At 45.6% G+C, this 13699-nt stretch overlaps 1 protein-coding gene across 1 annotated transcript in view; it reads left to right on the forward strand.

The window, feature by feature from the left end:
- Window positions 1-13699, forward strand: part of ABCC4 (ATP binding cassette subfamily C member 4) — a 244285-nt gene that overhangs the window by 191177 nt on the left and 39409 nt on the right. The window contains exons 22-26 of the mRNA XM_032864151.1: window positions 385-504; window positions 1711-1821; window positions 2769-2869; window positions 3983-4174; window positions 12715-12870. Coding sequence (XP_032720042.1) covers window positions 385-504; window positions 1711-1821; window positions 2769-2869; window positions 3983-4174; window positions 12715-12870 — 680 coding nt within the window. The remainder of the gene's footprint in view (window positions 1-384; window positions 505-1710; window positions 1822-2768; window positions 2870-3982; window positions 4175-12714; window positions 12871-13699) is intronic.

Consider the following 13699-nt stretch of genomic DNA (forward strand, 5'->3'; position numbering starts at 1 on the left):
TTGGTGACTCAAAAATTATTAGACAGAATTTCCTCCCAGAGGGCTATCAGGGAAGTGTTATGGAGGGGGGCCATGTCTGAGGAAGACCTTGACAAATGAGTTAGCAAAGAAGGAATTCAGTTATTCAAATCTAGCAAGGACTTGAATTTCGTCAAAGATCGGTTCGAAGCGAAACTTGCTTTTCAGGTCTTTAATGCAATGGTGTGACCAGGAGTTTGAGGGTTGATGTGTTTGTTCGTCTCCAGGAGGCGGCACCGTCTAGTCTTCCCCAGGCAGCCGACATGGCAGAGCTCTGGGTTTGGGGGTTCAGGTAGCCACAGAGCACGGAAGGCAGCTGGTTTCCCCACATCCAGCCTCACCGACTTTCTGTCTCTGCTTCCCCAGCACGGAGTCCGGTGTTCTCCCACTTGTCGTCCTCTCTCCAGGGACTCTGGACCATCCGGGCGTATAAAGCTGAGGAGAGGTTCCAGGAACTGTTCGATGCTCACCAGGATTTGCATTCAGGTCTGTAAGTTGCTGGAAATCGTTTCAGAGAATGGGATAGGCTCCCTCTCTTGTCCTTAGTGGTCAGTTCCTCTCTCGGTCTCCCTCTGGCCCAGCCCCCCATCCTTCCTCAGCATGTCTTCATCCCCTCCTGGCCACAATTCCTCAGAATCTCCTATGGTGTCCCCATTCCCCTGCGACACCACCGCTTCCCCTCACCCCACCCCCCACCCTCTGAAGGCCTTGCATTGTCCTTCCATTACCACACCCTGTGGCTTTCTGTCCTTTTAGGGCAGGGGTCAGTCAATTTTTTTTTTGTAAGGATCCGGATAGTAAATGTTTTCGACTTTTTGTACTTCATTGTCTATTGTAGCTCTCCAACATCACTGTTCTAACAGGAACATGGGCAAAGATAGTCCCTAAGCAAATGACCATGGCTGTGTTCAAATAAAACTTTATTTACAACAACAGGTCGTGGGCCATTCTTGGCCCACAGTTTGCCAATTTGCCAGTTCTTATTTTCAGAGCCCGCGGGGTGACAGGAGTTGCTGAGGAAATCAGTTTCCTGATGATCAGATTTGCTACCACTTGATATGTATTATTTTGCATCTGTGAGGTTTTTTGCTATTAAAAATTTCAGTGTTTCCTCTAAGTTTATAAAATCCTGGCCCATCTTTCCAATCTTTATTGTATTTTGAAGATAAGATGGCATTTTGAAGGCTGCAAGTAGGTACTTTTATTAAAGTGATCCCTGAGATATTGGATCCTAAGGAATAAACACTGTGTGCAGGGCCCTCTAGTAAGTATGGGAGGTGCTGGAAACAAAGTGGGAGTTGTGCTCTCTGCTACCAGAGAACCAGGAACGGTAAACCAGGTATGAGGACAAGCTTCAAGCTGAGTTCTGGTGCTGTGACAAACATACTGATGAGCCCATTTTTCCATGTCTTTTTTATTAATCCTATTTCTGTTTATAATCTCTGGGTTGAATTTTTCAATGCATTGCTTCCCATAAAGCCACTATACCAATTCCTGCTTGGACCATACATCGTCTTGTGTCAGAACTTAGCTTTCTGGAAACTTCTGGTTCCTCATGTGTGGATCTTTGCTGTCCGTGTTGTGTAAAAATCTCCTGGAGCTCACTCTTGCAAAATGCTCTCCCTCATTCAGAGCAGTGAATCTGGTTTTTTCTCCTTCTTCCTTTCACTTATGATGCTTCTCCAAACCCAGAGGCATGGTTCTTGTTCCTGACGACGTCCCGATGGTTTGCCGTGCGTCTGGATGCCATCTGCGCCATCTTTGTCATTATTGTTGCCTTCGGGTCCTTGATTCTGGCAACGAGTGAGTACAGATGTGAAGAACTATTTGTGGTATGACTACAATTTATAGCTGTGTTTACAGTTATTAAATTAAATTCTTGCCACCTTGTCCAATGCCATGTACTGTTTAGTTCTAATGAATCACATAGAAGCCTTTGCCGTGTGTCGGGTCGGGTGTGATTCAGCAGCGTGGTCCGCGCAGAGCGGTCATCTGGATCCCGATGAGGTCCTTCTGTCTTCAGACAGGTTGAGGACCATGAGGGTGTAGTAGCTAATTTTCTGTACATTCCTGGTGTGGCGTCTGGTTGCTGTGAGGAGAGAACCAAGTTTTCTCTTGGGCATTTTGTCCACTTAGGGCTTTAAGTTTTCACGTTAGGGTTATTCGGCTCTCTTGGTCATCCCTGCCTGGTACGCTAGGTTGAGAAAGATCCTAAGCAGGAAAGAACGCTCTCCTCCCTTCCAGGTGGGTACCTGAAGAGCAGGTGTTGGCGTGTGTGGCACACATTCACTATCCCTAACTATTCCACAGTAACAACGCTGACTCACAATACTTAATAATGGGACAGCGAGCGTAATGGCTTAGATTTAAAAGCCTTGGCTCTTAGAACCCAGTGCCTTGTTTTTAGTGGTTTCCAACTGTGGTTGCATTGGCCGTAGAAAGTGAAATTTGGTACCGGGGTTCTTGAAACCGTCATGCTGGGAGTCTCAATAATGCCATTATTTCTCACTGCTGGCATACAGTCAAGTGTGTGTCAGTCCTGTTGGGATTAATCAGCTCATTTAATAGCCTTTCTTAATTTATTGTGACTTTTCTATTTTACTGTAGTCTCAGTCATCCGATAGTGAAAGTAGAACTGTTGCTGTCGTGATAGACAAAGTACTTAAACAGGATAGAGGAATCTTGTTGGTAAGCTGACAGAAGGACCTCTGCGGAACTAATTTTATTCCCACTTTTTCTTCCTCTTTCAGCTGTAGATGCTGGGCAGGTTGGCCTGGCGTTGTCCTACGGCCTCACCCTCATGGGGATGTTCCAGTGGTGCGTCCGGCAGAGCGCCGAAGTGGAGAATATGGTAATGTTTATTTGAATGTTCTGAGCCTTTTCAAGTCTCCCCGCCATTCAATGGCATAAAAGCTCTTCTTATGTAAAATATTAAAACTTATTTTTACATCGTAGCTAACCAAGTTTTTTAGATCCCTCTTCCATCTGTTTAAGGTTAACGTAAAATAAAATATATACATCTTTTTCTCAGTCTTCTGTGTGCTATGTCAGCAGGTTTTACATCCGCCACAAACTGTCTTCAAATGTAATAAATGTCTCTCTCTCTGTGGGAGGGAGTTTCTGAAACCCTGGAGAGGATAGAAGCTAATTTCTTAGAGGCCTGTTTATTTTTGTTTCTTAATGGGTAATTTCTCATTCCTGATAAAAGAAGAATTCAGTGTTTTGAGGTTGTTTGTTTAATTAATATCTGTCTCCCCTTGCGCGCGCCCTCCCCTGGTTTAGCATTTATGCTTGTACGTGTTGTGCACCTGAATTTGCTGGCATCCCTTTTTTTCTGGTAGAATAAGCTCCTTCTTGGAGTGCGCTAGTCAAAGGTGTCGGGATGGTTGGTTAGGAGGCCTCAGTCAGTAAGTAAATTATCTCCTCCTTGGAGTATTAGCGCCTTCTCATCAAGAGAAAAACAATGAACAAGAAATCTTTCCCGTGTGCTCTTCTGATAGAGGAGAAAGTGACTCATCATTAAAATGAGACTGGATGACTTAGCCAGTTCAGCTCCCCAACACAGGTGGCTGTTCTGTGGCCAGATTCTGGATTGTTGGCTACAAGTATCCCTTTCTTTGATAAAATCCTTGTGCTTTTTGTTCAGAAAAAATAAAATTTTAAAAAAGTGGAAAAATAAAATCTCCAGCATCCTCTAAGAATCTCTAATTCTCTAATTCTATAGTTCTTTTAGTTTTAATGTAGCGCTGAAAGGAAGTAGACCTCAGGGAAGGTGTTACGAGACGGTGCACAGGTTTGTAAATCATCAAAGTGTCCTCATCAGACTCGTCCTCCTGTCCTTTGGGAATATCAAGACCTGAGATGTTCCTAACCAGCTAGTATAAAAGATCAACAGTTCATTTATAATCTCTGAACACCTGTGAGAGCTCCGTTCCTAAGCCATGTGGTGTCCTTTGTCTTTCAGATGATTTCAGTAGAAAGGGTGATGGAGTATACAGACCTTGAGAAAGAAGCCCCTTGGGAATACCAGAACCGCCCTCCGCCCAACTGGCCCCAAGACGGCACGATTGTCTTTGATAACGTGAACTTCTCCTACAGTTTAGATGGGCCTCTGGTTTTGAAGCACCTGACAGCACTCATTAAATCAAAGGAAAAGGTTTGTTTAAACCATCTTGCCTCTTTAGGATTTCCACGGAAGCTTTAACACTGCATCTGCTTGTTGGCTTCTTGATGAACGTGTCAGGGGTGAGGGGGGGAGGGGGCACCTGGTGCCTCTGTGGATAGGATTTCGGTTGGGCGAGCCTACTGGGGAGTCTTGGAAATTAACCATGGAATGGGGATGCCAGACTGTTCTCATATCGTGAGCTCCCTTATGGTGCTTGGTGGGCTGACCCAGGTACTCTAATCATTCATACCTGAGACCTGGTAGTCGACCCTCGCTCCTCATCATTAATGTTTTCAATATCTATCTCCTACCTATTCTTACTTCTTCGGATTTCTCAAATCCCTCTCTTCCCCCGCCATGGAAGCCTCTATTACAGCCCCCCGTCCCTGTCCCTTTCCGGAGACTTGCCCTCCCGTAACCCATATTCCCCTGTCTCCCACCTGTGGACTGTTTCTTTCTGAACACAGATCTATTCTTACGGGGCCTCCTGACAGCTCCCAGGCTGGGCACGCGGAGGGCGGAACCATGGCGAGGCCCCAGGTCCACTCGAGCTGGAGCTGCACAGCCGGCTTCAGCCACCAGAGAAGAGGTTGGAATCTGTGACCCAGTCAGGGCTTGAGCCAGAGCCCCCAGTGGGAGGCAGTAAAGGGCCCAAAGTCGGTGAAAGGAAACCCAAGGGAGCAGGGGCTGATTCACGCAGGAGACCGCTAAGAGGTTTGTGACCTGCACTTGCCGGTGTCTCTGTCCGGCAGCGGGGGGACCCGGGGTCCCTCAGCCCACACCAGGGCAGGCCCTTGAAGAATCTGTGGAACCACAACAGACGAGACTGGAGGAAGCTCGCTCCCCATCTACCTCTCCAGCCTCAATTCCTTAAATTCTTTTTAAAATTTATTTCAGAGAAAGAGAGAGAATACTAGCCGGGGCAGGGGGTGGACAGGCAGAGGGAGAGGCAGACTCCCCACTGTGCAGGGAGCCCGATGCGGGGCTCGAGCCCAGGACCCTGAGATCATGACCTGAGCCGAAGGCAGATGCTTACCTGACTGAGCCACCCAGGCGCCCTCCAGCCGTAATTCCTAGCATGCCAACTGCCCCACGTGGGTATTTCTTGTGTAGCTTCTCCAAAGCCTCCCACTCTCCCTGTCCCCAGGATGTGCACATTGTCCCTCCCCCTCAAGAGACACTGCCCTTCTTTGGACTGTTTGGTGAAAGCCAGCTCATTTCCAGTCAGCTCTGATGCATCTGCCTCTGTGAGACCCTTAATTCTCCCACAGCATCTTACTTATTTTTAAACAACCACATCTACCGTACGCCTGTATTTATGGCGGCATTACGAACGCCAAAAATGGAAGCAGCCCCAGTGGTTCATCAGTGTAGGGATGGATAAGCAGATGTAGTACATCCCTACCATGGAATATTATCCAGCCTTAGGAGGAGGCGACTGCTGACCCATGGAAGGTCCTCGAGGACTTTATGCTCAATGAAATAAGCTCGAGGACAAAGCAGGACAAATACTATCTAATCCCACTTACACGAGGTTCCTGACCTGCTCAGATCCAGTGGAGACCAACAGTAGGACAGTGATCGCCAGGGCCCGGGGGAGAGGTGAAGGTGGAGTTGGAATTTAATGGGCACCGAGTTTGAGTCTCAAAGGACAAGAAGCATTTTGGAGAGTGTTGGCACGACACCGTGAGTGTACTTAACACCAGTGAACCGCACCCCCGAGGTTTTTGGTTCGTGCATTTTACCACAATTAAAAAAAGAATAAAAAATTAAAATGAGAAAGTAAAAGGTAGCGCTCACAGCTTTGTGGTTCGGGCTCTGGATCTCACGGCACCCAGAGGCTGCTGCTTTTTGTCTTCGGTCCCCCAAAAGTGGCGTTGTGCTGGGCACGTGGTGGGTGCTGACGGTCTGCCAGCGGGGGTGGTAAGTTGGTAATACACAGGGGGAAACCAGCCCATCACAAAAACATACATGCATTCCAGACAGCTCCCGGAAACAGCCCATTTCCCAGATGTGTTAAATACTTAGAGACCTGCCAGCTCTTTCTCCCAGACCCATTTAGTGGACTGCGGCTGTAATGTCATGATGATACCCTTGTGATATGAAAGAATAAATGTTCAACTTACTACTCAAATGATACCCAGGGAGCAACTTTAGTGCGTCACGTGGCAGAAGCCAGCTGCTCGTGATTTCCAGCCCCATGTGCAGACCCGGAGGGCAGTGAGGGCGACTGGGTCCCGAGACCGTTCACCGTGGCTGGTTCCGTCCCTCCGAGCGCGGTCAGGGATGCTTGCTTCCTCGCAGACCGTGTGTCCATCAGGATGCCCATGCTAGACAGAATTCTGTTAATTTGCACTCATCTTAAATTTCCCTCGAAGCCATACATGGAATCACCCGAGAAACTGTGGTACAACTTAGAAATGTAACAGGTGTGTACTTTTCCATCGTAAACACTCCCCTTCCCCAAATTGTAGGATTATCTGAGACTATACAGTGTTAGGGGGATTGAATTTGGAGACAGTTGTAATAACAATGGTATCGTTTGGTTTGTGTCTTGGTCCATGGACAGTGTCCCCTTCTGCTTGGTTTAAGTAATTAGCGACTATATCCAGGCCACGGAGTCATGAAGTGACGTCACTGCCGGTTTTATCTCCTTTCAACCCAGCCCCAGCCCTATTATTCAGGGATACCACTGTCCCCGTCCTCTGGTGTATTTGACTGGGACAGACTACTACAGGGTCGACAGAGGGGGAATGGCCAACACAGGAGAGATGGGGCTTTATTCTGTTCCAGCATTTTCCTCTGCTGTCCGGATTCCTCGAAGTGATAGTAAACAGGAAAACGTAATAAGTACTAAGCAGGTTTCTAATTCATGGAAGAAATAACAAGTAAAAATAAAGAACCAAAATGAGGTAAATAGCACCCTAGGCTTCCTGGTTAGATTTTAAACACTGGCTGCATTTTTCATTTAGATGATTTTGTGGTTGATTTGATCATTTTAAAGAGTACTGAGCCATTTTAAAGCATTTTCCAGCTCTAGAGGTAGATTGATTTTGGTTTGTTATTTTTTTTCTTGCTCAGAGCTATTACTTGGATAATACATTTTTACAGATGTGTACCAGACCTTGCTATTATGTGCAAAAGTATTAGTTTCCTACATTTTCTCCTCTTTTACATAATATCTTCTCAGAAACCCTCACCTCCCTCCAGTCTGTCTCACTTACCCTGCTGACTTTCTGATTCCTTGCTGCCCAGTCTGTGGTACCTGCGTCACCTGGGAGTATCTTGGAAATGCTGACTCTCGGGCCCACCCAGTCATCTTGTCTCTGAGCCCCTGCCCTGCCAAAATGTCTTCTCTCCCACAGGCAGTTGTACATGACTGTAACTCATGATTTCCAAGAAGTGTCCTTTGACAATTTGAAATTGGGCTCATGAATTATCCCAACCCCTGTAACTGATCATGACGCTCTAGAAAGTTCTCTGTCCCCACCCTATAGATTTATTTACTTTTATATTCTGCCAGTTGTGAATTTCCATTATAATTTCATTCTCTGACTCCTAAGTTTATGCATCAATTTGTCTCTTGGTGGAGTCTGTCTGCATCAAAGACAGCGTTCCTCCTGCTCTACAGCCTTTCCCCAACACCGCCCTACAGGGTCCATCAGTATTGTATCAGGTTGGGCCCTGCTTGGGCCTGCAGTCACTGACCACCAAGTGTAGCAATATGTCTGAGACCCTTTTACCACCTGCTGGGATGAAAAATTCATCTCACTGCACAAGCCAGGGCCATAGGTCTGTGTGGCCTGTTTCCCAAGCACCCTGTGCCTTCTCCTCACTCTGGCTGTAGGTGCCCCGCCGACCACGGGTATCCTTTTTGCCCAGAGACGTCAGGCCTCCTGTCCCATCCTCCACAGTAGACTCCCCCATAACCGCATCATGCCTTGAGTGTCAGGTGGTAGGATCAGGAGAGGCCAGTTGCTTGATCCCAGCCACACCTGTCCTGTCCCTACAGGGATGTAATGAGCTGCCAGGCCATCCACGTGTAAGGAGGCCACCGGTGGAATGGGCAGTTGTTGAGCAGACTTGGTTTTGTGTCCCATTCTGCCCCTTCCTGGCTCCGTTCTTCCAGGCAGGCTAATTAGTCTTATTAAACCTCCCTCTGATCTTCTGCAAAATGAAAGTGATAGGTCATCTAGGGTCGTACACTTCCAACAAGAGAGGACCCCCCCAGCTCCAAGGCTGCTGCCAGACAGATGTTTGGACAACCGTAGCCGTCACTGCCTTGGGGCGTGACCTGGCCATGACCACTTCCAGTGCAGAAGCTGTCGTCTGCCGTTTGCATTAGTTTCTATGGTGATAGGATCCATTGGCCATGTCTGTCTTCCCTGGCCCCTATCCTAGACCCCAACAGTGTGGCAACAGGTTTTCCATAAATTAGTCTGTCCTGACTTCAACCACCTCAGTTCCATACAGGACGCCACATATAATAATAAAAAGTGTGCAAAGGTGAATCCACAACAGAGCCTGCTGTCTAGGAGAACAAGGAAAGTTGTATAAAATTGGCTACTAGATAAGCTAGAAGGCGGTCACAGTTTTTATCAAGGTTTAGAAAAAGGTGACCTGCCTCTGTGGCGTTGGAGAAGGCCACATGCGGGGGCAGGAAGAGCATTTGCAAGGATTTAGGCATTTGAGATGGACTTGGTGACACATGGGCAGGATCTCAGCAGGTGGAAATGCATGGAAAGAGCCTTCGGGGTTCTGGGACCAGCATCAGCAAAGGCACGATGCCGTCCCCCTGCAAATGAGGGATCGAGCCCCAGGTGACGTGGCACGGTGCTTGCACGTGTAACTCTCGCCACTTCCTAGGAATCCTGAGAGAGCTGACTCCCAGCAATTTAAGGATGCAGAGTCAGTTGGGGTGCTTTCCTAGAAGGGACTTCCTGGGAGGGCACAGAGCTGTTCTGCAGAAACATGGTCCAAGAAGTGAGCGCACGTGGACCATGGTGGGAAGAGGCAGGAGATAGGAAGCCAGTAGCTACTGTGTACTCCTACCAAGATGTAATGGGGAAAGTGAGTCCACTTGTTGGAATCAAACTGATGTCAATTAAAACAAAGTTATAGGGGTGCCTGGGTGGCTCAGTCAGTTAAGCGTCCCACTTTTGATTTCGGCTCAGAGCGGTCAGGATCCTCAGGGTCCTGAGATCGAGGCTCCGTGCTGGGCATGGAGCCTGCTTAGGATTCTCTCTCTCTCTCTGCGCCCCTCCCCCACTGCTCACGTCTGCACTCACTCACACTATCTCTAAAAATATATAAAAATAAAGCAGTGTTATAACCCCCAAGCTTGTGAGCATGCAGAGAAGCAGGTGGGAATCAAAACTACCAGTTTTCGTGGAATTCAGCAATTCCACATCTAAGAATTTAACTTTTTTTTTTTTTTTAAGATTTTATTTATTTATTTGACAGACAGAGATCACAAGTAGGCAGAGAGGCAGGCAGAGAGAGAGGAAAAGAAGGAGGCTCCCTCCTGGGCAGAGAGCCCAATGTGGGGCTCGATCCCAAGACCCTGAGATCATGACCTGAGCCGAAGGCAGAGGATTTAACCCACTGAGCCAATCAGGCATCCCTAGGAATTTATCTTAAGGAAGTAATTAGAGTTGTTTGTGAAGATTTAGCTTCAAGGATATTTAACCCAGTTATTTATAATAGCAAAATATTGGACACAGCCAAAATAGCCACAAATAGGGGGGTCTGTTAAATAAATGATCACATAAAATCTAATATTATGTGGCTATTAAAATATTCTGTTGAAATACTAAGTGCAAACAGTTTACTACAATTGGTTTATATTAATCTCATTTTGTTTAAGTCTGTGAGCTTGTATCTTTAAGCACACACACACATAGGTCCAGAAAGAAAATCTGTCATCTGTAGAATGGTTTTAAATCAAAGTGCTGGGGTTATGACTAATAGCCATTGACTTTTTACATTCATTTGCACTGATTATAATTAAAAAGAGTTGGTTTTGTGTTTTCAGATGCCATGCAGCCTTGCGCTCTGGTGATGGACTGAGTCAGGAAAGCTTGCAGAGGTAGAATCTTTAGGGGTTGGTGCCGTCCTGGGCGCGGAAGAAGCTGGAAGTAGGGTCAACATGTTGAGCCCACGAGCCTAGAAAAGAAGTTACGGGATTAAGATGGGGAAGTTAGAAAAAGCAACTGTTTTGAAAGGGAAATTGGCTCTTAATCATGTTGAGTTTGATCTATAGAGATCCAGATTGAAATGTCTCAACGTACAACACGCCAATACAAATTTTCAAATTGAGGGGGAAAAAAGACCTCTCTCTCTCTCTTTTTTTTTTTTTTTTTTCCAGAAACCCTCAGCCTCTTTGGGAAAATGTATAGGGTTAATTGTAAATCAGCATAAATGAGAATATCTTGAAGTATCTGTTTGGTTTTGCGTGTGTAAACTTACTGATAGTGGTGATATTCTCCATGGGAAGTTGGTAAAGCCCACTGGTGCAGTGCAAATGACACGGGCTACCGTTTGGATGACTGAACAGGAGAGAGAGATAGCTAGAACCCGGTTTTCTTTGAATTGCCTTTTGGTGTTTATTCTCAGTTGAGTTTGGAGATCACAGTCCTGTGGTTGTGGGCAGCCCTCCGTGCCCGCCTGCCGTATCATGGCCCTTTATGAAAAGTCTGCAAACGTTCTAGTTTTGCACAGATGGGGTGGTTTTAGCTGGAGTGATGAAAGCCTGGGAACATCCACACATTCTCAGAGACACAATTTGTGCCTGTTGTTGTGATATGTCTTGATATACATTTGAGAACAACTTTACCTCAATGTACATTGAGAAACCCAGGAGATATATACGTGTGTGTGTGTGTGTGTGTGTGTGTGTGTGTGACGTGTGTGCATTTGGACCTACTCATGGGCAGAAAATGACCCATCTGTGAAATGATGATAAACAGATGATAAAATTAGCCAAAGCCACTTCCCTTATATTTATGCCTATAAAGGTAGGCTCTTTTTTGAAAGGCCATCAGTAGTTACACACGTGAAACTTTAAAGCTTTGGAAATATTCCACTGAGATGATATGCAAAGTTCCCAGGATAGAATCAGTGCTCAGAAAGTTCTTCTCTGTTGAAAGCTGTGAGTTTTAAAAATGTACTGAATTTACAAATGCTCGAAAGCATGTCTTACAGCCGTCATTGATTCCAGATAGCTAGTTGGGATGATATCATCTCTTGGGAAGCTCCCACCAGGGAATTTGTAGCTAGGTGTTGGGCAAGCTCATTGCTATTTAAAAAAAAAAAAAAAAAAAAAAGGTCAGTTTCTGCATACAGGTTTAAATGCTCACAACTAAAAACCAATTTTATATAATACAGTTTCGTTCCTGACCGGCATTTTACCTGCTTTATATTGGCGCTTTGATCTTGTCACCGCATTTAATTTCTCTCTGCTTCGGTTCTAATAACCAGACTGATACTGGACACGTATCTTTCCCAAGGGGGTAATTGTGAGTATTAATTACTTTGCAAAATGCCTTTTGAACTGCTCAGATGAAAGGCCCCCTATAAAAAGCAAATGTTATTTGTGTTGTTGTTGTTGATGATGACGATGAGCTCATTAGGGGTATTTCAGCTGCCGGCTACTGTTTTTTAAAACCCTGAGACTTAGATTTTAAAATTTTAAGGTGTTTCCTTCCAAGACAGAATGTAATAACCAAAAATGTGTTGGTTGTTCTCCCAAAGAATAATTCCTCTTCGGTGGTAGAATTCTGAGAAAATGATTACTTATTTATGTATAACGCTTTTCACTTATTGATATCTGTATAAAATTCTCCAAGAAATTCTCAGGGTTCAAAATACTCAGACACTGGGAATAAATGCTGATTTTTAAACCGACTTACTAGCTGCTGAGGAAATTGTTGGCTTTTCACTGCTGGTAGGCTGATGGTATTGTTATTATTTTTTAAAAGATTTTATTTATTTACTTGACAGAGAACACAAGTAGGTAGGGAGGCAGGCAGAGAGAGGGGGGAGGGCAGGCTCCTTGCTGAGCAGAGAGCCCGATGTGGGTCTCGATCTTAGGACCCCAGGACCATGACCAGAGGCTGAAGGCAGAGGCCCTAACCCACTGAGCCACCCAGGTGCCCCTGATGGGATTATTTTTAACTTTTCTTTAGACTAAATGGATCTCACCCAAGGACAGTGCCTGCCTCTTCCTGCCCCCGGCCCCCAGACACAAGGGACATTTGTCAATGTCTGACATTTTTGGTTTCCACAATTTGGGGGGTGCTTTTGGTATCTGGTAGGCCGAGAGCAGGAATGGCGATAAACATTTTGCAAGGTACAGTACGGCTCTCTACGATGACGAATTATCTAGCCTAGAGTGTCAACAGTGCCAAAGTTGAGACACTCTTTCTCACCACATTCAATATAGAACTTCCTTAATCCATCTTCAACAACTCTAGTGTCTCCTAGGTATGTGGCATATTGTTATGCTTAATCCCTCCTGGATCTCTTTACAGGTCGGCATTGTGGGAAGAACAGGAGCTGGAAAAAGTTCCCTCATCTCGGCCCTTTTTAGGTTGTCAGAACCGGAAGGTAAAATTTGGATTGATAAGATCTTGACAACTGAAATTGGGCTTCACGATTTAAGGAAGAAAATGTCCATCATACCTCAGGTATACAAGTCAGGGCATTTCTCTTGTTCTTTTTGTAAGGGAACTTAAGTTTAATTGCTTCTAATTTTACTGCCTTTTTTAAAGAAAAAATGAAGGGTTGATCCTTTTGCCCCAATAGGGTATATTTTTAACAGCAAGTATTTTTATCTGATATTGGGTTCTCTGTGTGTGTGTGTGTGTGTGTGTGTGTGTATGTTAGGTTTAATAACTTACCAGAGAAATTTCTGGACTCAAGACTTCCCCAGGTACCACAGTTTTATCCACTGATAAACACCTAATTCTGAAAAGGAAACCACAAATGATTTGTTTAGCCCCTGAGAGGCCACTATAGGGAAACATGAGTTTTAAGTGTTTTAGTGATACAATTTTGCTATAGGAGATAAAGCTGACTTTTCAAAGGTAATTGTTTCCATGGAGGGCGAGACGTGAAACCGCTGGGCTTGGGGCACCACTGTGCGGGGAGATGCTTTGGGGAGACTTCGAATTGGCCACTAGTAAATGAATTGTGACCAGGAGGCAGTAGAGAATAGTGAGAAGAGCACAGGATAAGGAGGGCCGTCTCTCTGGACCTCAGGTTTCTTTCCCTCATGAGGCAGCTCCTAGCACCATCGCCCAGAGCCATTGTGAAGCCTGGCTTCATGCCTGTGGAGTGCTTCCGACCTGATACTGTTTTCTTATTCTGCTTCTTCTTTAAAAAAAAAAATAAATAAATAAAATTATTTATTTATTTATTTATTTATTTATTTGCGAGAGAGCATGAGAGGGGCAAGGTCAGAGAGAGAAGCAGACTCCCTGCTGAGCAGGGAGCCTGATTCGAGACTTGATCCCA

The sequence above is a fragment of the Lontra canadensis genome, unplaced genomic scaffold (genome assembly GCF_010015895.1).
Source record: "Lontra canadensis isolate GAN:19392208 unplaced genomic scaffold, GSC_riverotter_1.0 scaffold26, whole genome shotgun sequence".
NCBI lineage: Eukaryota > Metazoa > Chordata > Mammalia > Carnivora > Mustelidae > Lontra > Lontra canadensis.